The sequence below is a fragment of the Neurospora tetrasperma genome (assembly GCF_000213175.1).
Source record: "Neurospora tetrasperma FGSC 2508 unplaced genomic scaffold NEUTE1scaffold_81, whole genome shotgun sequence".
NCBI lineage: Eukaryota > Fungi > Ascomycota > Sordariomycetes > Sordariales > Sordariaceae > Neurospora > Neurospora tetrasperma.
In genome coordinates, this window is record NW_009799179.1 from 3378165 (window position 1) to 3402775 (window position 24611).

General features: G+C 53.4%; 7 protein-coding genes across 7 annotated transcripts; 4 read left to right on the top strand and 3 right to left on the bottom strand.

Moving 5' to 3' along the window:
• Positions 1-179: 179 nt before the first annotated feature.
• On the top strand, positions 180-1920 carry NEUTE1DRAFT_114178 (uncharacterized protein; the record flags this gene model as incomplete). Its single annotated transcript, XM_009857522.1, has 5 exons — positions 180-416; positions 659-755; positions 1079-1105; positions 1299-1752; positions 1815-1920. 5 exons carry the CDS (start codon positions 180-182, stop codon positions 1918-1920), a joined length of 921 nt encoding a protein of 306 aa, XP_009855824.1.
• Positions 1921-3833: 1913 nt separating this feature from the next.
• NEUTE1DRAFT_132904 (uncharacterized protein) lies at positions 3834-12998 on the top strand (the record flags this gene model as incomplete). Its single annotated transcript, XM_009857524.1, has 2 exons — positions 3834-6534; positions 6599-12998. 2 exons carry the CDS (start codon positions 3834-3836, stop codon positions 12970-12972), a joined length of 9075 nt encoding a protein of 3024 aa, XP_009855826.1.
• A 1230-nt stretch (positions 12999-14228) lies between these two features.
• NEUTE1DRAFT_125714 (uncharacterized protein) lies at positions 14229-15720 on the bottom strand (the record flags this gene model as incomplete). Its single annotated transcript, XM_009857525.1, has 2 exons — positions 14229-15445; positions 15519-15720. 2 exons carry the CDS (start codon positions 15718-15720, stop codon positions 14229-14231), a joined length of 1419 nt encoding a protein of 472 aa, XP_009855827.1.
• Positions 15721-16918: 1198 nt separating this feature from the next.
• NEUTE1DRAFT_118665 (uncharacterized protein) lies at positions 16919-18299 on the top strand (the record flags this gene model as incomplete). The annotated part of the gene is made up of 3 exons (XM_009857526.1): positions 16919-17379; positions 17493-17956; positions 18017-18299. 3 exons carry the CDS (start codon positions 17197-17199, stop codon positions 18240-18242), a joined length of 873 nt encoding a protein of 290 aa, XP_009855828.1.
• An 836-nt stretch (positions 18300-19135) lies between these two features.
• Positions 19136-19720, bottom strand: NEUTE1DRAFT_96584 (uncharacterized protein; the record flags this gene model as incomplete). Its single annotated transcript, XM_009857527.1, has 2 exons — positions 19136-19264; positions 19429-19720. 2 exons carry the CDS (start codon positions 19607-19609, stop codon positions 19149-19151), a joined length of 297 nt encoding a protein of 98 aa, XP_009855829.1.
• A 752-nt stretch (positions 19721-20472) lies between these two features.
• Positions 20473-22291, top strand: NEUTE1DRAFT_125717 (uncharacterized protein; the record flags this gene model as incomplete). The annotated part of the gene is made up of 2 exons (XM_009857528.1): positions 20473-20822; positions 20924-22291. 2 exons carry the CDS (start codon positions 20473-20475, stop codon positions 22143-22145), a joined length of 1572 nt encoding a protein of 523 aa, XP_009855830.1.
• Positions 22292-22667: 376 nt separating this feature from the next.
• On the bottom strand, positions 22668-24321 carry NEUTE1DRAFT_90214 (uncharacterized protein; the record flags this gene model as incomplete). Its single annotated transcript, XM_009857529.1, has 3 exons — positions 22668-22834; positions 22937-23889; positions 23964-24321. The coding sequence occupies 3 exons, from the start codon at positions 24236-24238 to the stop codon at positions 22668-22670; spliced, it is 1395 nt and encodes a 464-aa protein (XP_009855831.1).
• Positions 24322-24611: the final 290 nt, after the last annotated feature.

Here is a 24611-nt window from a genome sequence, read left to right on the forward strand (position 1 = left end):
AAATGAGGAAAAGTAAAATGTTCTGAAGGGTCCCGGGGAATGGGAGCCAAACGGATGAACTATGTAGATAGGAAACGAACGAATGATAGTGTGACTCCCAGTGGATGGGAGCTGCGAGTTCCCATTGACTCCTAAACTCCCATGTCAAACGTGCAAAAACGAGCTGAAAGCTTGTCATCATGCCAGCAAATGTAACTCAAGCCGGACAGAAGGATGACTTCACGCATGGTTACGCCGAGCTGGGGAAAGAAGGTACTGTAGCGTCAAGTCAGCGATATCTTGACCTGCCGACCAGATGGAGAGAGGAGGAGGGCAGAGGTAGGCAGAGGATGCCCGATATGCCCAACGTCAGGCAACGGATGCATGATGACTCGGGCAACGGCGACTGGCTGACGGGCCGACCGCTTGCCTTGTTTGTATGTGTGAAAGGGCGATTCGTTCGTTGAGACAGAGAGACTGTAGTACAATTCCGAGCGAGATGTTGGCTCTCTGGTGGGTAACACAAATGCCCTGTTGTTTAGGTGTAGAGTTTCTGACTCTTGGTCGTCTGAGGAAGCGGAATGGTGGTAGATGGACCACAAAAGAATGGAAGATGGAACGCACGAAACTTGGATCTGACGATATGTCTTTTAATGGGTATGCGATCAGCCTTTGGTAGGATGCTGGAGGCCGGTTCAAGCCAGAGGGAGGGGAAGAGAGAGGCCTCAACGAAGTGCAAGGCTTTAGAGGTATACAAGAGGCACACTACCGGTACCGTATGTAGTAGCGCACAGACGAGCGGCAACAGTGGAAATCATCGATACAAGTCATCCCCATTTTTGCTAATTGGCTTGATGACAACTGAATACTTAGAGGGAGATCAAGTTGATGGTCAAGTTACCGTGCCGTAGTCAAGGTGTCCCTACCGATAGACGACGACGTCTCTCACACCTTCTCACCTAACCCTCTAGATTTTACCCCAACCGTGCCCTTGTTTCACGAATGGGAGCCCTTTTACTTGGCAATAGGTAATCACGACAGCGGGAATCCGGGGTAGAGACATGGGCAGATGAATGCCGTCAAATGTGACTTTCCGCAGCATGTCCCGCATCCATCCATGGCCGCTGTATGTATCGGTACTTCGTATGCCGGTGAAGCATGTTGCCATGCACGCCTTCTGGGGTAAATTGTGCTACTTGTGCTTTCGTGGGCAGGATGCCACGATCAAGGTCCCGAAATGTCGGTGTCGAAATGAGTAGGAAGAGAAGTGGAAGTGTCTGTTGATGTCACTGGACAGCTGAGGCTTGCTTGTTGGACAGTTGGACTCGCTGGCGCGACTGCTGCTGTGCAGCCCGAGCAGGCCCGAGCTTCCTGCGGCGGTGCGGAGAAGCTGAAAGGACGAAATCCGGAGTCGGCCACGACCGGCAGCACTTGGCCATTAACAGTTGGCCGGGCCCACTTGCGTCTTTTTCACTTGCTCGCCCTGGCACCGCATCACGGGTTGAGGAGACTCGGCCAGTGGAATTTGTCCCGGACGCGGCCGGCTGTGCCCGCCATTGGCTGTAAACGAGCGAACAAGACGTTCCAGAACGTCATTGGGAACAGCGACCCGCGAGCTGTACCTGCGCTTGCTGCTGCTGGTGGTGGTGGTGGTGGTCCCAGATATGCAGCCAGTTTCCCCTTTTTCCAACACCTGGACTTGGAAGGAAAGAGCTCCCCTCAAGAGGAATCCTTTTGGTTTGCAACAACATCGACGAAGGGACGCCGGCCGTTGTGTGTGCATTGACTTGACGATTTCGAGGTTTTCTCCGTGCCATGCGCTCCAAAGACTCCAGGGTATTCCAGCGTTTATCTGCCCCACCGGCTAGCACCAGGGGCGACGACGCGATGAAACCCCGCCTTGCCCACCTGGGACCCGACGTGGCAGTCTCTGCAGGTTGAGGCTCCTCCAAAAAAAGAGCGACTTGTGCCGAAGGAAACTCGGAGAAGGAATGAAACCCGTGAGAGCAGAAAACAAACCACGATTTCGCCTGTGCGACACTGACGACGGCCTCTGGAGGATCCAGCATCATCCTCATCAGCATGGACCTGTGAAACGTGGGATGTGATCGCAGAGTCCCAGATTTCCATCTGATATTTCTGACAGCTCTTGGTGCCTGTGAAACCTCAGTGACGCCCAACTTCCTCGAGAACTCTGTCGTATCCCAAGTCCTCCATGTCTTGATACAAGCTCCAGAAGGCCTGTACATGTTGAGGACTTCCATTCTGTCAGACAAGACACAAAACCGCCTGTTCTTGGGTTGAATGCACCTTCCAGGGTTCAAGTAAATCACAGCCGAAAAAAGCGCAGGAACGACCTGCGAGCCTGCGTTAGCTGCGAGGGGAAAAAAAAGTTTGAATCACAAAAAAATTGCAAGATAAGGCGAACTTGCATGGTAACCTAGGTAGAGGTATGTATCACGTTCTCGATAGGGAATGGGCACACAGGGGTACCTTCCACACAGACGCGGCTCCAAAGTCGACAACGTGTCAGGCTACTGCCCAAAGAAGCAAGAAGCGAGAAAACCTAAACTTTGTTATTCCGATCCAACCCGCCAGTCCCCTCCCCTCCGTCGTCTGCTAAAGATGGCAGTTGCGAGTGTGAGCATGGTGCTGCCACTTTTCCGGGCAATCGGAATGGAAGGAAGGATTTGCGACAATTTCTGCCTCGCGTCAGCTTCTCTGGACGGATTCTTTTCTCAGCTGTCAAGAGTGTCTGCCGTGGTGCCAATGCACGGCCGACAGACGCTTCAACGAGTGACCACATTGTGCGGCAATCTGCAAGAATTTATGCCCTCCCCCCTTTGCTACTTTGCGTACGTACTTGTATGTCGAAGAACAAAAATGATATGGAGATCCAACCTCAACCAACGTTAGGTCGGTAGACTGCCTAATGTGGTGGGAGCCGTCTTCAGTTCCTTTCATCTCACTCTTCGTCTCGTCAATACCTAGCGTGTGATCCAACGGGCTAGGAACACACTGGCTTAGTTCAGTTTGATCCGGAACTGTCTTCCATCTTGTCTTGGTTCAATGTCTCTTTCATTTTCTCTTCTATTGCTTCTGCCTTCTGATGCCATCCCATCCCATTGTTTACTTGCTCCTGAACTCCCGTCCTTACTAGTACATCTCCAACCACTCAAGCCAACTTAAGCTGCCTCTTACGAAGCTCTTTTCAACCAGACTACGCAGTACATACACTACAGCAGCGGCCAAATCCACAACCTCACGAGGACTTGACAAGCACCCGCATCATCCCTCCATCGATCCCCCAACATCTCCATGGGTCTATGGATCCGGACAGGCAAGACAGGCCCTGGATTTTACCGATTTTCCTGTCCACTTTCCACTTCTCCCGCAATCTAAACCCTTCCAACCCCACCCGCCTAGTCTAATTGTACCGTTACCGCCGCCCTCATTGGCCCATGGCCAAGCTGTGTCCAAGGTCGACGACGTTTGAGCAAGAGGGAAGCTCCATTCGAGGGCATCAGGCCCGTCCGGGGCTCGTCGGCCACCGTCTCCATTCCCGGCTTGGCAGCCCTAGACGCCGGTGGACGCCTAGGACGCCCTAGTCGGCTAGCTTCATGCGAACATTTCTTCACGACCCCGTCCGCGCCTACCAAGGATAGATCCTGGATCACCACTTCCACGCTGCCGAGGGAATGGCATGGTGGGACTCGTCTCGCCGGAGCCTCGGGGCTTCACTGAGATCCAAAAAACAACATCCTCCTGTCGTCGAACCTCCAGCCCCTGCTCCTGCCGGTCCTCACCCAAAGCCTCGCCATATCGACACACACACTGCCACGCCTCACTTGACCATGGAACTGGAGAGGGCCCTGCTATCGCCCATTACAGAGGAACAACCCGCTGTAGCGACGCTAGCAGAGACAACAAACACCGGCCCTCTCGTCGTCCACGTCCATATCCAGTTCCACGATCAGGACCTTCACTCCGTCACTCACAACCAGACATATGTTAGCTCGCCATACTTCGAACCTACGGGGAGGATATGCAATGGCTTGCTTCGCCGCATCGAGCACTGCTCCGAGGAGCTCATCACCCGGACCGACCCCACGGCCCTTGACATGATCAAGGAAGGATCCCATGACCGTAAGCCATTGCGCTTCGAACTCACCTATCGCGTCACAAGAGCTGGATGGATGGGGGAATGGGCCGTCAGGACGTACAGGTCGTATCAGCAACGGCCTTTAACAGCCGCGTCGGCCAAGGAGGTTATCATCGCAAGTCACCAGACGGTAGGCATGTTTTTCCGACGACATGACAGTGACTTTCGATGGCTGGGGGGCTCTGTTCTCGATGCGACACCCGAAACCGCCGATTCGTCTCTAGACTCAGAAGTTGGGCAGATGTCGCTTGTCGCTATTCCCTCACCCCGATTTTTCGAGGAGTCCCAGACATTCGAATTCGTCCCCGGTTACAGTATCGAGGTCTCCCTTCGACACAGGAACCCACGGCGACTTATTCCGGCATTCAAGAGGGCAGTCAAGGTTTACAGCAGACAGGCGACTCCTCTTACGGCTGAGATGGGCAGAGATCTACTGGCGAACGCAGCAGAGGCTATTAATCGCAGCTTGGGTCCCAGGAGGCAGAGGCTTGAAATTCATGCGCAGCAATGTACAACAATGACATGCCAGCATCGCGACAGTACGGCCCTCAATATCGACGTGAGGATCTCAAACGGAATGGGGCCTGCTCACAACAGCCTACAGCGCAGCATAAGAAGCAGTCTCTCATTATTTCACGATTCTCATGGCGAAGATTTTGTGCGAGATGTTGAGGAGTCCCTTGCAGATGTCACACAGGTCATCGATGCCCAGATCAACCAAACGAACGATTTCGAATTCACGATATGTGAGTTGAAAGGGGTGAACTGGTCAGTTCAGGTACCTGCGGCATTCACAGTCGGGCCTTCTGCATCGCACGGGCGACGAGACATCCAGGCGGTTTTAGACCGTATCCAGACTAGCATCGGCGATGTCCTACAGGGGCATAATACCGCTGTACGTGTCAACGCACGGAAGCGGGGACATCTGGTGTTCAAAGAGGTGATACAAACACATGAGATACCCGAAAGGTTAAAAGAGACTTTCCAATCACACGAGGAAGAAGGGTCTGTCCTGACGTCCAGACTCAAGGAACGAATCCAGAAGGATATCGACATGATCTTTAAGGACACCTGCTCGATCGACGACATTGCGCTGGAAGAGGAAGAGAGACACCCTCATCCAATCGAGGTTCCGCTCTCGCCGGGCCTCTCAGTCGAGTGGCCTGAGAGACAAAACGGACCATCACTAGAATTTCCCCCTTTATCGGCAAAGACTTCGACCGAGCGAGTAAACGACAACCCAATATCCTTCGTCAAACGAGCATTCTCACTCAAACGGCGCTCCACATCATCATTAAGGCAAAGTCTACGGTCTATTGCTAGCAGCAGATCCAGTCTGAACAGCCAAGACGACAGCTGCTCCGTTAATATCCCACATTTTCCCGAAGCCCCCGCGAGACCGGTATCTCCCACCCCAGCAACATCAACAAAGTCCTCGAAGAAGAGGTTCAGCCTCGGCAAGAAAATTTCCAACATGTTCAAATCGAAGGACTCCAAAAGCGACTTGAAAAGCGATGTGAAGACCGATATCAAAAGCGAGTCGAGCTCCAGGCGACGGTTTTTCAGGTCTTCCTCGTCCAAAAGTACTAATGCAGTGCCCGTGGCACCTGTAGAGCCAAAGTTGATGCGAGCTCACACCGTCACGGAAGCAAGCGGCGGTCGGACGCTGCATCGCCCTACGCGTTCGATGACGTCGAATCCATTAGGTAGCTATGACGCCACTCATTCCGCAAGAGGATCTGTTGAACAACCTCGACCATTCCAAGCAGCAACTCCCAACCTGGCGAACAGGCACGGGATTGCATCCAAAATTTTCGAAACATATCCACAACCGACAGAACCGCGATGGTCTATTGATCGTTTGGAACGACCTGTGATGGATACTCCGCAGCTTTATGAGGATGCCAAAGAGTTCCCGCACCAATTGCTCACTCCGGGGCTTACGGCACGAAGCACCGACACCCCTAACCCTTTCCACTGGTTGGCGAGCCCCGGAGCGGATGCATACTCGACGGCACCGTCTACACCTGCATTGAGTTTAGGTGGAGAGTCTTCGCCAAGGCACAGCTTGCTAATAAGCCCGATACATGTGAGACATCTGGAGTTGAAGGATAATACCTCGAGCGATTTTGAACCTGAATCCGAGCCCGAAGAGCCCGAGGTTGGGACGGGGGTGACTACGGTGGGCGCTTCGGTCGCGGCAGGGATGGAAGTTTTGAAGCCTTCGGAAGATGACGTGCGATCTGTTGTGTTAACGCCTAAGGACCACACTATACAGCCCGAGCAAGTAGCCGAGGAGTCCGATGAAGAAGCTGTAAAGTCAGTGTCTTATGATGCTACCGCAACGGCCACTTCGGTAAAAGACACCACGACGGCGCCGTCAGATTTGCACAGTGAGCCACCACCACCACGACGATTATTCTCTGTATTACACAATAATCTAACTCTTTTACCTAGAAACAGAATCGGAGCCTATAATATTGGACGAGACATTGGCTTCCGAGAATCGAGAACTCGGAACCGAGCCTGCACCACTGTCCAATGAGACTCTGTCTGAAGAGTCGGACTTCCCCAAAACTGCTATCCGCCCGCCGCAGCCCAGTCATGAGACAACGGTCTCTGTGGATGCCCGCAATGCGAATTCGGAAACAAGGTTGGCTTCAGATAAAGGGACCGAAGTGCAAAATGCTCCCGTCGTCCAGAATGAAGATCGGGTGAATGCGACTGAGACCGACTATTTCAAGGATTTCGAGTCTCTTGCCGAAAGCAAACCAGTCGCGAATATCATTGGCTCTGCTATTCACGCGAGTGAAGCAAACGACGCGACCGTCTCTCTAGTTGATAACCCTGCCGACGACCTGAATGGGCTGGTTGCGGAACCGGCAATTACCCAGTCCGGGCCCGAGGGAGACAAAGCCGAGCATCAACATGGCCAGGACTGCGACACACGAGGATCCGATGTGGATGATGTGCCCCCTACCTCCACCGAGGAGGTTGCCCATGATATCCAGCCGACTGTGAAGGCGTTTCAATCCGGCCCCGAAGATCAGACTGCTGAGCCGGATAATTACGAGGCTGACCTTGTCGCAAGCGAAATCCGTGACGAGCCCCCTTCAATGGATGAAGTCACCCAAGATTGCAATGGTAAAGTCTCTGAAGATGAGAGTGTCGACGCACCTTCAAGAGATGAAACAAGTCCTCTCGCTGAGCTTGCTGCTCAGGAGCCCAAGCCAGCGCAGTCCAGCCCTGAAGCAGAGGCATCTGAAACAGGCGAGGATGGCGCCAAACGCCCCATTGAGGATCTGGACCAGAATGTGTCCGCGGATTTCTTCGGTGACGTCTCCGAGCCTTCGGTTGCAAATCACATTACCTTCGAAGTATCAGGGGAGCCCATGGAAGCCAGGGAAACTATGGTTCAGACGGACACATCAAGCGAAGGGTCTGTCTCCGAACATGACAAGGAGTGGTCTGAACTAGCAGAGGGTGACAGTATCTCGCCCGCGGGCTCAAAAACACTCGTCGAAGATCAAGAGGAAACAGACATGATCAATACCCTCGCATCACTTCACATCTCTTATACCAACAAAGCTACCGGCGCGAGTACCAAAGGTCATCATGTTTTCTTTCCATGGACGACAAGTGCCGTCGGTTCCGCATCAGAGCATCCTGGGTCCAACAATCAGGACGTTAACGGGAGTACACTGGTGGCGCACGTAGAGATTCATGAATCTGAAACTCGGGAGCCATCGGACCTTGAATCAAAGGACGAAGAGAATACCTTCGGTCCCGTACCAGTGCCCGTCGAGTCCAAGGAAGATGTTCTTTCCGATAATGACACAATCGAAATTACTGATGAAACACCGAATAGCCTCAGGCAACCAGATTGGGTGTTTGAAGAGACGGACCGGCCTCACTCATTGGTAGACACCAATCACCTCCAACCTTTTGAAGCTCTGGACTCTAGGTCTGATGCTATCAATGTCTCCGCGGGCCCTGAATTAGCGGCAGAGTCTCCCGATATTCAAGATAATGATCATACCCACATACTCCCCGAAGCCCCCCTTCCGCTTGAGGACGCTCCCGATGCTCAAAAGTCGGAGGTGACCTTTCCAAAGGTCGACAAGGCTGACGAGTCAGTGGCTGTGGCTGTGGCTACTGTAGAGCGGACTCCTGATATCGAGGAGGATTACGAGCTGTCATTTGGTACGGTTGAAACAGCGGCAGATATCGATGCTGTGGAAGCTGTCGATGATGTCCAGCACGTCGAGCACGTTGAGGATGTTGGGACTGCCGTTGAAGCTCCGGATTTCCAAGAAGACGAGAAGATTGAGGTCAACGCTACTAAGCCCGACATGACCGCCCAATATGTTTGCAGTTTCGAGGAGCGGGGCCGGCCGTTCGTCAGCACCTCAGACGTTGTTGAGCGTGGCCATGCTTCTGATGAGGTCTACGATAATCGGGATGCTGGCGTTGGGGAGAAACCTCACTTTGATGATTCGGACACCGAGCATCGTGAGCCCACGATTCCTCAATTCTGGCCCGATCCCTCCTCGGTCTTCATTCCGTTCGCCCCTAAGGAGGTCTTGGAAAACGACACTGAGCTTTTTCATCCTGACTCTATGTCCACGATGGATGTTCCAATTCTCGGCGTGGAGACGGTTGAGCATTGCGACCCAACTCTACCGCAGTTCCGTTCCAGTGACGTCCTTGAGATTGCCTCTCGTTCTTACGCCGTTAGTGGGGATACAGAGGAGGGGTTTGAGGTATTCGAACCTACCGAAGCAGTTAGCGGTCGTGTGGAAGAAAAGGCCAATTACCGCGATCCCACCATGCCCCAGTTCCGGCCTCATGTACTTCTGCAGCCGACGCCCACCCCCCTGGTGTCACATGTTCAAATGACTGAGGATAGCATTGCCTCTCAACAACCCATGGAAGCGTCCAAGGAGGAAATCTCTCATCGTGGCAAGGACGAGACTGAGTACCGCGATCCTACAATGCCTCAATACCGACCCAACTCATTCAGAAGTGTCCGCAGCCCCTCGGTCTCTACCATGATGGCTGAGACGGCTGGGTATGAAGAGAAACCGGTACCAATACTCATCGATGAGGCTCTGATCGAAACCACCAAATTTAGCGAAGGAGATCTTGACTGTTGCGATCCTACGATGCCTCAATTCCGGCCAAACTCAATCCTTGACAGCACCCCCATTTCCTCTGTCTCCGATGAACCAGTCCATGAGCAAGGAGAGCAACCTGATATACCCACTGAAGATGATAGCACGGAAACCCCCTCACGAGATGATCTAAGCGTTGAGTACCACGACCCAACAATGCCTCAATTCAAGCCGAACTGGGACGGTCCGGAGTTACCTCGCCTCGGCCAAGCTGGCTCTGCGCTACCGACACAACAGAGCGCTGAGTACCATGACCCAACAATGCCTCAATTTAAGCCGAACTGGGACGGTCCGGAGTTACCTCACCTCGGCCAAGCTGGCGCTGAGCAACCGACACAACAGAACGCTGAGCTGACCAACCTTGAGCCTATGGAGATTGAGAAGGATGATGATACAGCTAAAGAAGTCAACGCAGAAAATACAGAGTCTCCCAGGCAGCTCAATGATTCCACTCAGCCTGAGCGTGTCGGAACCGAAGCTCCTGATACTGAAGAAGTTAGAGACATGCAGGCTGAATCGCTCGAGTCTGACAATGCCCGCGACAGAATGCCGGAAGCAAAGTTTGTGGAAGTGGAGTCTCCTGAACACATCCAGCCTGATAATGCCCCTGTTACTGAACCTGTGGGCGAGACTTATCCCGGGACTGAAGATGAAGAGGTCGACTTTGACCCCAGTGAACCCCTGTCTCAGCCAGCTACTGAGCAATCTCAAGGAACCCAGGCAGAGGAGCTTCCCCAAGACCAGTTTGACACTCTTTTTGTGCCGGTTGATCCCAGACCCGCTACAGAGCTTGGCACCATCGAAACTGGTGCCAATGAACTTGCCGAGAGTGATTCCGAATCTTCCTCTCAGCCATCTTCTGAGTCAGGTTCTGAGCGCACCCCAACCCCTTGGGGGGAGGAGCTTTACCATGATCAGCATGATGCACTCTTTGAGCCTAGGGAAGGGTGCATTCACCAGGTGGCTGCGGATGATGCAGCCCTCAAAATTTCAGGAGTCTCTAAGCTCGACCGGGTCGAGTATCGCGACCCGACGATGCCTCAGTTCCGGCCTAATGTCTTCCTTCCGTACCGCGATCCTACCATGCCTCAGTTCCGGCCTAACGCGGTTATGATAATCTCTCCGATCACTGTCCCTGAGAGAGTGCAAGAATCAGCTGAGGAGCTCGATTCCGACTACATTATTGATCGTGCCATGGATGTCCTCGATCAGCTTGAAAGCGAAGAGAGAGCGGGTCTAAATGAGGAAGTCGTCGATCAAGTGATTGATCTGTGCGAGCAAGTTCTTGAGCAATCTAGTGCCGAGGATGAACAGACCGAAGATCCTCTTGAGCAGTTTGAGGCCAACAACGCTCTCGAACAGATCGAAGCTGAGACTGAACAAACTGAGAGGCTTCTCAAGGAACTCAACAATGAACAACTTGAGCGCACCATGGAGCTATTCGAGGAAGCCATTACTGGACAGGCTCTAAAAGAAACTGACAATGCCCTTGATGAAATTGCGGCCGAGGCTGTACAAACTGAGGAGCTTCTCAAGGAGCTTGATACTGCGCAAACCGAGCGGGTCCTTGAGATTGCCCAAGACCTTGAGATCCATCATTCACTCGATGAAAATGAGAAGACGCTTGAGCAACCTGACATTGAAGTCGAATACACTGAAGAGCTCCTTGGACAGGTCGATGCTGAGCAAACGGAGAGGGTCAAAGAGCTCGTCGACCAGCTTGAAACAGAGAAGGAGAATGAGCAAAATCAGGCAAGCCTTAAAGAGATCAATGCTGAGATCGGAAAAACTGAGACGTTGCTCGAGGGACCTGATCTCAAGCAACATGAACGCGCAGAGGAGATCCCTCAGCAACAAGGATCTCAGCAGGATGTCACCCTCACTGCTGCGGACAAATCATCAGAAAAACCCATCAAACCACCAGTGGCTGGACAAGCAGTTGATGTTCCTGAATCATTCCTGGATGAGTTCCCCGAAGACAAAGAGCAAACCCCCCCTTCAGCTGTCCTTCCTGCCGAAGCTGCGGTTGCGGAGGCTGCTGCTGGCGTGCCACTTGCGTCCCACAGATTTGTGTCAAGGCCATCCACTCTTGGGTACGCTGAAATTGGTACCACTGAGATGCAAGATACTCCTCAACAGCCTACTGTCGCCGTGGTTGATAAGGCTCCTGTCGGTGAATCGAGTATCATTCCGAATGTTCAGCTTGAGCATCCCGGGATTGAGCTCGCCAATCTCGAAGATGAAGGTCTTGAGGATGCCGATGTGGCGTCCGATGTCCCTTCAGTTGAGCCTACTATTGGCACTGTCATTGTCAACTGTGAGACGTGGATCGAGCATACTGATCTTGGGAATATCGCCCTGGAGACCCCTGCTTCTGTTGTTCAGCGAGCGGCAGAGGAAACTTCGAGCCATGAGCCAATCGTCCAAGAAGCCCATCCAGAGTTCCCCAACATTGAGCACGCCAACCTTGAAGACGAAGGCCTTGAAGATAGCGAGTTGCAAGCGGACATCGCTTCCGCTGAACCCGCGGCTGAGCCAGTCGTGATCAACTGCGAGACTTGGATCGAGCATGCTGACGTTGAGGATGCTGGAGTTCAGGTCCAGGTGCCTCATGTTGTGTCTTCCGGTGAGGAGACGACCATGGAATCAACCGTGATCCCTGTTCAATCATCACACGGAGAAATTCTTGCTGAGAAGTCTTACATTCCCCTTGCTGAACCTACGCCCATTTCTGAATGTATCGCTAAACCTTATTACGAGGATCTGGCTGCCACTGAATCTCAATCCGAGCAAGAGACCAGCACCAATGAGCCAATGATCGATAGCGATATCGACAAGGATGAGCCTTTGGCTTGTCAGGTTTCGCATGAGCAAGATGCGAATTTTGAAGAGCAAGATACTCTTTCCGAAGTGGTTGATCGAAGCTTGGGTGATGCTCCTGGCACTGAAGACACTGATGACTCGACTGGAGATGTGGATACAACTAATGCCGATGGGCCTCTCAGAGTCGAGTCGCTTGATAACCTCAGTCGATCCGCGGAGGCTATCGAGAACAAGCTGAGGGAGCCCCTCGGAGTTGAGTCTGCCACTGGCGAGGATGAGAAGGCCGAGGGTGAGGAAGTGATACCAGCTACAGATCCAGTCGAGGAACCGTTGCCTCTGGAACTCGAGGCAAATATCGAGGAGACTGGAGACTTTGACAAGACTCCACTTGCCATTCCATCGGCCAAACACGAGGATGTGATCGTGGAACAGGAAATGCTTCAGAACATCCCAGCAGCTGCCCTTTCTGACCTGTGTCTCCTTGAAGAGATTGTCCCTGACCAGCCAATATCTGCCCCGGCAATCCCCCTCATCACCCAAGAGATATCAGAGCCAGCCCAGCAACTGTCTGACATCAATTCCTGTCAAGTATTCAGAGTCAGTCCTCGCGGCTCTGTCGACACCATCCGCGGTTCGGATGTTGACGAGGAAGAAGCTCCTGAGCTGTATGCTCCTCCGCCAACGGCTGGTTTCTTCGGATTCCATCACTATCACGAGAACAAGTGGGCTAAGGTCGGCTTGTTCGAAGTCTTGATTAACTCGACCTCTCGTCGGTTCAGTCTTCCCCTTCAGTCCTTGTTGCACCGTAAGCATAGGTCCGACGCTTGTCCGTAAGCGACATTAATTGGCAACAAAAAACTCAACAAAATAAATAACAACGAAGGAAAAAAGGGCGATCAACCGGCATGAGTGAATGCGCGAAAGAAAAGAGGCGGTTGAAATGGTTCACGGTCGACACATGCTTTCAACTGGGAGGGAGGAAACAACAATCGCGATTCTCTGTTTTGCATACACATATACCCCCCTCCGCTCTATACACTGCATGTTTGTTGGTTCTGCATTTGGCGATCTTCTGCCCTGTTTTTGTTTTTTTATGGAATTTGTATCTTGACCAAATTTCCATTGGTTGGGGGTTTGGGTTTTAGGCATCGGCGTTTTGGATTTATGATATACCACGAAACTAAACGAATGGTTGGGGGTGACGGGACATGGTAATAAGGGGAACGCTTATACATGATTGTTATTATATACCACTTTCCTATGGGGTATACACGAAACGGATGGGAAAATGGGAACGGATGAGAGCAAATGAAGATACACAATGGAGATGGAATGGGATGGGATAGGATGACAGGTAAAACAAACGAAGCATTCGAGCAATAGCATCATCCTTTTTCGACGATTTATGTTTTTTGACGTTGCATGACTAAGAATTGAACCGGACAGGACAGAAAAGAGTGGTTTATGAGAATGGGGGTTCTGGAAATGGCAGCGGGTATAGATGGATGAAACAACGCAAGATATTTGTGCTAGCATCAGTTTTGTCCAGTGAGAGAAGTAGCTTGTGTGTGTGTACTTTTGGAACACGGCAGTGCTCATCACAATGCCCATGGTTTCCTATAATGGCGCTCTAAGGAAACAACAGTATAGCGCATACACACCACCGACTTGGAGGAAGTATCTTGAAGGCTGGCATGTCTATAGTGAATACGGCCTAGGTAACTGAACAACTAATTACGTCAAGAATTAATCAACAAGAACAAAAGATGTAGTGGGTCACCAAGGAAAGTATGGCAGTAGGTAAACGTAGGTAGCAGTAACCAGAAGTTGCCTCCGGTCTTGTCTAAAATGACCCATCGAGACTTTATGATTGCATTGCCCAATTATCACGCTTCTCTCGGATATCATGCCGTTAAGAAGATGAAATAACTCTAAAAAGATCCCAACTGTAAGATTCGCCCCCTATAAAACGCCCAACTCTAAACCGAATTTTGTGTAACCGCGCTATGTATGTGCCTTAACCGTAGATTAAAGAAAAGGCCCGAGTAAAAAGAAGTGTAGAGACTTTTGGGAAAGAGAGAACAGCCAGCCTATAAAGCGGCGACGGCAGCGGCGACGGGCTGCGAGGACTGCTGCTCGGCGACGGAGGTAGCGGCGGCAGTTGTGGCGGCTTCACCGGCCTCGGAAACGTTGATTCTCATCGAGGGAGGGGGCTGCTGCTTCTCGGTTTCCTCGTCACCATCCTCCCTCTTCCTCTTCAGGTTCTCCTGCTGAGCCACATTATTCGTCAGGTCATGCTTCTTTTTATCATCACCTGCCGCCTCCACCTTGGACTTATCATTACCACTGCTGCTGCTGCTGCTTCCATCGAGAGTAACAAGCTTCATGAGCTCATCCGTCCTCCTCGCCATCTCCACGAGCTCCTCATCGCCCGTCAACCCCAATACCTCGATAATCTTGCCATAACTCTTGCAAGGCGTCAGCTCCCTGTACTTGGGGCTCTTGCCGGGCACCATCTGCGTCAACATGAACTTGGTGTTGTGAAACTTGTTCTCGACCTCCATCGCAAACCGGACGTACTTGGCCACGGCCTCTTCCCACGTCGCCAGTCCGCCGTCCGCCTTGGCGCGGAAGCAAGAGCCGTTCTTCTCGGCGCAGGTCGCGATCATGGCGCCGTCGGTGCCGTACTCGGCCATCAGCTCGAGCGCGTGGTCCCGCCCTTCGACGTCACCGTTCACCAAGCAAGCTACTCCAAACTCGTGGCATACATCCGCAATCATACGCAGCTGGCCGCGGATGGCGCGCTCGCGTGGGCGCATGGGCGTGGTGCGACAGTGGATCGTCAGACCGGTGATGCCCGTGGCGCAAAGCCGGCGGACGAGCGCTTCGGTTTCGGCGGTGGTCTCGAGCAGGCGGATTTTGACGCTGATGCCGATGTCGAAGGCCGGCTTGATCTCGGCGACGAGGGCTTCGAGAATCGAAACCAGCTTCTCGGGCGTTCGAAGCAGCGCAGCCCCCATACCGGCGTGTGTGCTGAAGGGTTTGGGGCAGCCGGCGTTGACGTCGATTCCAGAGACATCAGCGGCGACAAGCTTGGCGCACTCGACGGCTCTGGCTGGGTCGGAGGTGCCGATTTGGAAAATGTGTCGGCCGGCTTCGCGGACGGGGTCGATGCGGTAGATGACGGACTCGTCGAACAGTTCCTTTTTGACATTGTTGGTAGGGACCCGAGTCCATTCGATGCAGTGGTTGCGGGGGTTGACACGGCGGGTGGTTCCGATCATGGCACGGTCAATGGTCTCGGGGCCTGTTGAGAGCAAGAAGTGTCAGTCAAAGTCCAAATACTGCAAATGGTTCAAATTGCCCGACATTGGACGCACCCCATACGAGATCGGCACCATAATGAAGAGCCAGCAAGCGCGAGGGAAGCTCTCCAGAGCGGACCATGGGAGCCAGAACGATTTTGCCACGATAGTCGACGCCCCGCGGCGGGATGGGCACCCTCTTCTGGGTGAGGCCCGCGGCAGCAGCAGCAGCAGCAGCCAGGACCGGGGCCGTCGTCTCTTCGGTAACGGATGTCATGATGGTTCGGACAAGGCGCAATGGAGAAACAGGCATATCATCTGTTGGCGTCTCTGCCCGGACAGAGGAGCAAAAAGGAGGGGAGAAAAGGGTGCGGTGCGGGGGGCGACGTGAAGTGTTTGGACTGGAATTTCTGAAAGATGGAAAATAGCCCGCGGCGCTATCCAGAAATTCGATCTGCGATCGGCGGGCGCCGAGGCGGGCCGGGAACTCGGTATTCACCCTAACCCTCCATAACAACTTGTGAGCACCCTTTGAGCTTTGCGAGAGCCGTGATCAGATGAAAGGACGGGCCACAAGGGAAGGATCAGATCGATGTTGCTTGCTCTTGATGAACATGTCTGGTTCTCGCGGGGAACCCTGTCATATGCCGGGAATGCATGTTGATAGATACTCTATGAAGGGTGGGTTTAGACTACTTATCTCTCCAAGAACAACTATGTTCTTGTGTTTAAGTTAGCCAGCAACGCAGCGGAGCATTTTACTTGTAGTATCACCAGCGGTCGACAGCGAACATGGCCCTAGAGCTGCTCTTTGGTTGAAAATCTGGGCATGTTGTTGTTATTCAAGCCACATGAGGTTGGGTGGGGTTGATGACCGCTTGAAGAACCAACACCATACTACTGCGTACATACCTATCTGTACATACTCAGCCAACGAGACTCGATCGTCAGATTGCGTGGGATTATCGAGTGTCATCAAGAGTTCAGCGTCCGGGGGTGTGGTGACAGCGGTGAGGGTACAAAGGTACAGTGGACAGACAGCACACTGGACGCTGGAGCCAAGCCCCACTCTTCGGCAACGTTAGGATGGAAGTGGCCCCAGCTTACGAGCCTCGCTCAGCCAGGACCCTGGAGGCAGCATTGATTAAGAAGAAGAAAGAAGAAGCCGCGGCCAAAGTGAGCCGAGTGAGCAACAAGCCGACTTTGATCATCAGGAACAGGGCACCCGAATACTTACAGCACACCCTCCCGACGCTTTCTTCAAACCATCCACGTCTCACCTGCTGTGACTCTAATGCGGTCTCAGAGCCTAGTCAGGTTGCAGTTGCTGGCAAAGACGCGGTGCCGGCCATTGCACTTCCAGCCCCAGAGCAGACAGCACAGCACGCTCCTCCCGCTCCCGCACCCGCGCCCGTCGTCGCAGCCACACATCTTCCACGGCTACGGCCACCTCCCGTCCGTCCAAAACATGCCGCCACAATTCGGCCGCCCCGGCCAATCGCAGGCCCGCACGCTGGCGTCACTTGGCGGGCCCCAGTCCAATTCCACACACACCCCGTGCCCGGTCGGAGGGGGAGCTGGGACCCCTCCCCCTCCATCGGCTGGCAATGGATCGGGGGGAGCTGCCCAATCTCCGAATACAAAACCGCTGCTGGGCTCATCCACCCTGACGAGACCAAACATCACCACCGCCATTTCCTCCGCCAGAACACAACAGATTGCCCGGCATCTCTCGTCGAGCTCAGTCGCAACCATGGCTTCCCAGTACAGCGTCCGCAAGGTTGGCGCTCCCTACACCTTGGAGCACCGCGTCTACATCGAGAAGGATGGCGTCCCCGTCTCGCCCTTCCACGATATCCCGCTCTATGCCAATGCCGAGCAGACCATCCTCAACATGGTCGTTGAGATTCCCCGCTGGACCAACGCCAAGCAGGAGGTAAGCCTCGACTCCCGCTTCCCTCGAGGGTCTCCCGCGCACGCAGCTTTGTCTACACGAGGCTGCTTCGCGGCGTATTTACCTCAACCCTCTGCTAAAAACTCGCCCCATAGATCTCCAAGGAGGAGCTCCTGAACCCCATCAAGCAGGACACCAAGAAGGGCAAGCTCCGCTTCGTCCGCAACTGCTTCCCCCACAAGGGCTACCTCTGGAACTACGGTGCCTTCCCCCAGACCTGGGAGGACCCCAACTCCATCCACCCCGAGACCAAGGCCAAGGGTGACAACGACCCGCTCGACGTCTGCGAGATCGGTGAGCTCGTCGGCTACACCGGCCAGGTCAAGCAGGTCAAGGTCCTCGGTGTCATGGCCCTTCTCGACGAGGAGGAGACTGACTGGAAGGTCATTGTCATCGACGTCAACGACCCTCTTGCCCCCAAGCTCAACGACGTTGAGGATGTTGAGCGTCATCTCCCCGGCCTTATCCGTGCCACCAACGAGTGGTTCCGCATCTACAAGATCCCTGACGGCAAGCCCGAGAACCAGTTCGCCTTCACTGGCGAGTGCAAGAACAAGACGTGAGTTTTTTGTGCCGCTTTGTCACCGCAACTGCTACATTGGCTAACAAATAACAACAGGTACGCCATGGACGTCGTCCGTGAGTGCAACGAAGCCTGGGAGCGTCTCATCACCGGCAAGACTGCCCCTGGCGGTGTCTCCACCACCAACGTCACTGTCCAGCACTCCAGCAGCCGTGTTGCCCCTGACCAGCTTCCTCCCCTCCCCGCCAACGAGGATCTCCCCCCTGCCCCCATCGATAGCTCCATCGACAAGTGGTTCTTCATCAGCGGTGCTTCCGCTTAGAGAGTTCGTTTGTTGAGGTAGAATAAAGATATTTTTTGGCACCTTGTTGTCTTGGTCAAATCGCCGTGAACTATCCTCCATGGGTCGACTGTCATCCGCATGCGTTGTTTTGCGTAGAGTCGAGATTAGTTTCTGAGATGTGCCTTGCACTTGGTTTTTGCAACAAAGTATGCGTGGTCAGAGATTGGCCATTTCTGAGGCTGTAGTCCATGCCATGGGACAGGGACTTGTCGAGGAGATGCTCGACATTCTTGCTCCATGAGTTTCGCCGTTGAGATATACCGAGACCGTTGATGGATTCCCCATCGAAGGAAACAAGCTCGCAAAAAAAAAAGGGCCGACTTCAACTTTGACTTTGTCAAAATGGGCGTACCGTGATGTATGTGAATCAATCCATGGCAGAGGTGCTATATACGCATGTCTATAACAACAGGTACCCAAACCACCTTGCCAACTGAAAATCGCCGGCCCCTTAACGCCTCCCAATGCTGTTGGTGTACACTTACAACCTCTTGCCCAATACAAATACAGGTTTATATCTTTTGTTGTTGTTTTCTTTTTGGCTGGTAAGGCGATCTTACAGATCTCTCAGAGAGGTTGTCAGGTGTCCGGCTCCAAGTTCGCTGGCTTTACCCAGGTGATTTGAATGTGCCTTCAAATATCCAGACTTTTCCTCTTCTCCTCTCGGTCAATCGTCGTTTTGGTACCACCGACCAAAGCCAAGTAGTCTGGGTATCAAGACAAGACGAGCTTTCCTTGCTCTCCCTGTGGCTTTTTCCTCCTTTTTTTCCTAGTCTCAGTCTCCTTCGTTTTACCCGCAAAGTTCGATTGGTGGATCAACGCAACAAGGGCGCCTCGAAATTGTTGGGTTTTGAAGAGAGAAAAAAAAAAAGACAAGAGATTCGTTCAACCGTCGTTCAAGTCGGCCTGCTTCTGAAGAATACGAGAGTGGCGATCCACCTCCTCGACAATGCTTTTGATGCCCATGTTCTCAACGTCGAGGTTCATTTCCTTGCCGTCCTCTGTTTTTTTGAAATACGTTAGACTACGGCTTGATTCACAGCTAACGACTCTTGAATGCCTTCCAGCCGGAATGATCAAGATTGCAACAACCAAACTGCAACGGCAGTCCGATGTGTGTGACAGAGTTGCAAGTGACAAGAAGAAGAGACATTGGGAAACGTACTGAACTTGACATAGAGCAAAGGAGTCTCGGTGGAATTCCGCGGCAGAAGCTGGGTGGTGATGTTCATGCCATTGGAGCGGGCGTTGGGAGGGAGGAAGGAGAGGAAGAGCCGGGCGGCCTTGGCCTTGGCCGAGAAAGGGTTGAAGCGCGTTGATACGTCGGTGATGAAGCGGGTGAGCATGTTGGGCGAGGTCTCTCGGGGGGGTGGTGGTGACCTGAGGTCGTGTTGGGGTTGGGTTCGGGAGGAAGAAGAAGAAGAAGTGCGACGGGACTGCACTGCACACCGGACGGGGACGGAGACGGAGACGCGGGAGACGGGAGACGGGTCTCTGTGGAGGATCGGGACGGGGTACGTAGGTAGCTTGTGTCGCGATTTGGACTTCGATTCGGTCTTCGTGCCTGGCGCCGGCCGGCAGCGTGGAGGATGCGATCAAAAATTACTGGAGGTACGTACCGATTGCGCCGGGGGCTGGGAGGGGTGTTTTTGGAAAACGGAGAATGCGGGACGGTGCGCGCAACGTGTGAGAGGTGGGTTATGATTGGTTGGGAACTGGGACCAAACGGTATCAGGCTTAATTTTATCTTCATCTTCACATCAGATCAATTGACATTATACATCTTTTTAATCTTTTGAACGAGAAGAGAATTACTCCCGGCCTTCTATCATATTATGTTCGTCTGAAGCCCTCACATGACAGTTGAGGTTTGTGCTTTGTTCCTTCAGCGCAGCAGTACTCCCGTTTGCCCCAGCGAGTTGTAACTTGAACTCCGTTACCGCATCCCGCATGTGATCCGTTTTCATTGACCTTGAGGATGACGTTGCAAGAGCCACCGAGAACTTCCATTGAACATCGCTACAGTGCTCTCCTTTCAGGCCAAGTTTCCACTAATCATCAACCACAGCTGCTGATCAACACCAGGTACCTAAGTGGGATCCGACTACGATCCATGGAAACCATCCGTTACACATCCACCTTTTTCAACACATATCTACCGAGTTGACCCCCTACGAATACGATACCGACATAATATAACAAGTCACTAATGTCAACATTCGAAACGCTCCAAGAGCGGCTTACGGCCCTTCAAGAGACGACCGGCCAGCTCAAGGACCTCATCGAGCGTCTGGCCACGCTTAAATTCGAGCCCGGTTCCGTTCCTTTGAGCAACAGCATCAGCAGTCTCGCGAACACTGGCGCCGATGGAACCACCAACAGTGAGGCCGCTGACTTGAGCGCCGAAATCAGCCAGGTCTTGCGCGAGGAGGAGGAGGATTTGGAGTTGCTGCAGGAGGAGATTGTTGACTTGCGCTCCGGCCGCCCAGGGAGTGAGGCGGAACATCAAAAGACGAGGTTAAAGGAGGGCGCGCAACGCTTGGCTGTCGAGCTTAAGGGGTGAGTTATGTTTCTCGTCTTCTCAACCTGGGTGTTGATGACAACGACAATGACAATGAAGATGGACAAAGTCCCTAACAAAATTGCGTTTCAAAAAAAAGCTGTCGAACCTCCTTCCGCAAAGCCCAACTCGCGGCGCGCCGCAACCTTGAAACCGCCCAGCGCCTCGAGCGCCAGCTCCTCTTAGCCTCTTACGTTGCCGTCGCCGCCAACCTCGCCGCATCAGACCGCGGATCCGGCGCCTCAACACCCGTATCTACTGCTGCTGCCCCCAGCGGTGGTGCTCAACCAACCTCGACGACGACTCCACCCCCTCTCCCAACCTCCGCCGCCGCCGCCGCCGCCGCTTCCACAGATGCTCCTCCTCTCGACCCCCGCCAAGCCCTCTTCGGCAACCGCCGTCGCAAACAGCACCAAACAAATTTGCCCCCTTCCCACGACTCCGAAGTTGTCTCCGCCTCCTCCACCGTCACCGACGCTTTGCGGCGCACGCACGCCTTGATCGCCTCCGAGGTAGCCAAGTCCGCCTTCGCCTCCCAAACCCTTGCGGAAAGCACCGCTGCCTTGAAGGAACTGCAACGTAGCTACGAGGGGATCGATTCCCTTCTTTCACGCTCGCGCGACTTGGTGAGCACGCTGCTGCAGAGCCAGAAGAGCGATACGTGGTACTTGAGGACCAGCCTGTACATGCTGCTGTGCACGCTGGGGTGGTTGGTGTTTAGACGGTGGCTGTATGGACCGCTTTGGTGGACTTTGTGGTTGCCGTTGAGGATGGTTTGGAAGGGCGGGAAGGTTGCTTATGGTGTTTCCACTCACCATGGTGGGCATGGCGCGGCGGAGACTAGAACGGGAGAGGGCGCGAGGATGGAGGTTTCGGTTGGGAATGAGGGGATGGGAGGGGGGAGGAGTGTGGTGGGGATGGCGGAGGAGGGGGCTGTTCCTACACTTCAGGTTCAAGTTGGTGGTGGTGGTGGTGGTGGTGATGGTGGTGGTGGTGGTGGTGGTGGTGGTGGCGGTGAGAAGGTGAAGAAAAGGGACAATGATAATGATGTGGACTCGGAATCGATGGCTGAAAAGGTTGGGAGGATTATTGAAGAGAATTTGCCGCCTCTGGAGGAAGAGAAGGATGAAACTCACCCGATCGTGGTCGAAGATCCAGAGCTGGAACAAGGCTGGATCGGTCAGGAGAGAATCTTTACTGGGGAGCAAGGAGAGAAGGGGGAAGAGGAGGAGAAGGAGGAGGAGGAAGTGGTACAAAGAAATCCTAAAAAGCGGATGTGGGAAGAACCCGTGGTGAACAGCCCACTTAGGGAGGAACTTTGAGGCTTGATAGTCTGCAGCAACTTAGCCGATAAAGTTTTGGTCGGGAGCTAATCATTACTAAAAAAGCTCGATGGTGAAACTGATGTCCATGTATCTGTCATCTGTGTAGAGTTGAGACCATACATTGGCTAAATGTTTCATGAATTAACCTTATCGTTCCTGAGGGCGCATGGGATCCAAAAGAATCACATTCATTTGTAGTTGTCTATCCGGCAATGTCATACTTGACAAATCTTGGATAGTTTACCTTGGAAAAGGCAGAGACTATTCCTGGTCTACTGCTACGCTTGCCTGCAACAGATTGTTTCTGATCTTTAAAATACTGACTTTTCCTCAATTAAGCGGTAACAAGAATCAATGTACTGGCCGTCGCTGTGTTCACTCTGAGTAAGGGGTGTATACGTGTGCGCTACGCATAATTCTTCTACCCTCTTTCTTTATGTGTAATGATCACCACCTACTTGGGGGGGGGGGGGGGGGCTTAATGCCATTCCCCCGTTCTTCAACTGTTGGCAGTATGCTTTATACTTTCTTCCCTTGAGCCAACAGATCCGAGACCTTGGGTGGGAGTACTAGTTGACTCCTGTCGTTGCGCCGATGAAAGTCCACAAGTGCAATCGCCGTTTTCTCCGGCAAGTCCTCATGAATGAAATGTCCCGCTTCGGGAAACACTTGCAGGGCATATTTACCTGTAGGACACAATCCATAGTTAGTCTAATCACAAAGAACTCTTGAGAAAGTGGCCCCGTGATAGATCACCACCAAAGCCAGAACGAAAACGAGAAACATACCTTGCATCTGCCCAATAGTCAACTCAGTATCCAACCGATCCGTTCCCGCAAGCAACAACATCTTGCCCCCCCTGGCCTCCAAGAACTTCTTGCTCAACCCCACAAACCAATCTTCCCAGAACGGCTGCGTCGCCGCCAAATCCGTCTTCCACCGCCACGGCTTCGCCGTCCCCTCCGTCCCCGCCACCCCTCTTGGCAGTTGTTGCAGCTCCGGCCTCTGCAGCTCCTCCACGGGCGCCAAAAGCCCGGGCACGCTTGTTCTGGCTGACGTCGAGTTCCGGATCGTCCGCGATCGCACGTGCCAGTCGATGCCGTCCTTCAGAGTGGCGAACCCTTGCGGCCGTGTGGAGAGATAGGTTTGCATGCTTTGTAAGGCGTCCATGGCGCAACCTTCGACTACGTCTAGCACGGCGTAGCCGAGGAGAGAAGGGCCGAGACGGTAGGATTTGGCGAGCTCGGTGACGACGGCGCCGCCGAGGGAGTGACCTACAAGGATGATGGGTGGGAGTTCGGGCCAGTGCATGGCGGTACGGGTGAGTTGGATGACGGTGAAGAGGTCGGTGGCAAGGGTGGAGAGGCTGAGGTCTAGCGGCGTTGGTGGTGCTTGTCCTGTGGTCACATCTCCTTCACCTGGAACTGAAGAAGCGGCAGTAACCGTGGTTGAGCCATGGCCGCGTGCGTCGAGGGAGAGGATGCCGGCGTTGGGTAGACGTTTGCGGATCTCGGAGCTGAGGACGGCGAAGGAGAGGCCGGAGGAACCGGCGCCGTGGTGCGTGACGAAGAGCGGACCTTTGCCGACTGGCGAGGTGAGGTAGGCGTGGTAGGTTATTGATGCTGGCTTGTTCTTGTTACTGGTGCGGCTTCCACTGTCGGGTCCAGCTTCCTCCTTGAGAAAGAGTTCTCGTTCAAAGTAAGTTGTCCAGGGTATAGGATCCATGGATCGACTGGCAAATCTACAATAGAGGTGAGTTTAGCCCTGGAATGGATAATCATAAGTGTTAACTGGCAAAAATGAAGCCCGACATACCCCTGTGGTCGCGCAAACAGAGCTCTCCCTGGAGAAGGAATTACAGTTCCTGTAGATGAAACAGAGGACGCTGATGAGGAGTCGTCGTCAAAGGGAAATCCGCCTGGACTGGGCCCCGCCATTTCTTTGTCTTCGTCCGCCTCGTTGAACTCGGGCATCGTAGTTGTGGTCGGTATCTCTGCTGGCGGCTGCCCCAGCGCCTGGCTGCCGAGCCTCGCCTTTGCCCACTGCTTTTGAAGCTCACTCATGGTGTGAGCTGTAGAGGCTTCCGTCATAGGATGTTTGGATAGATTCCCCTCATTCGCACTCTGCTTTCCCCCCTGGTAATACAGCAGTGTGCTGCTAATGGCTGTAACGTAGAATGTATGTCCTTAGTCTATCCTCTCCTCTGCTAGATGGCTGAGACGTGTTGTTCGAATAAGCTCCTGTTCAATTGTCGCCAGTCGATATCGAAACCCGGAAGCAACCAGGTTGGAGGTAGTCAGATGTTCGCCGTAGAAGTCACCCAAATGGACAAGTGACCCGTTGATGAGTGTGAAAGACTAACGAAGGGTGTCGAACATCCGGACCAGTAGAAGAACAAAATATATTTCGGCGAATTATCATTGAACACAGGCTGAAGGTGGCCTTTTGAGGTTGGGGTTTTGA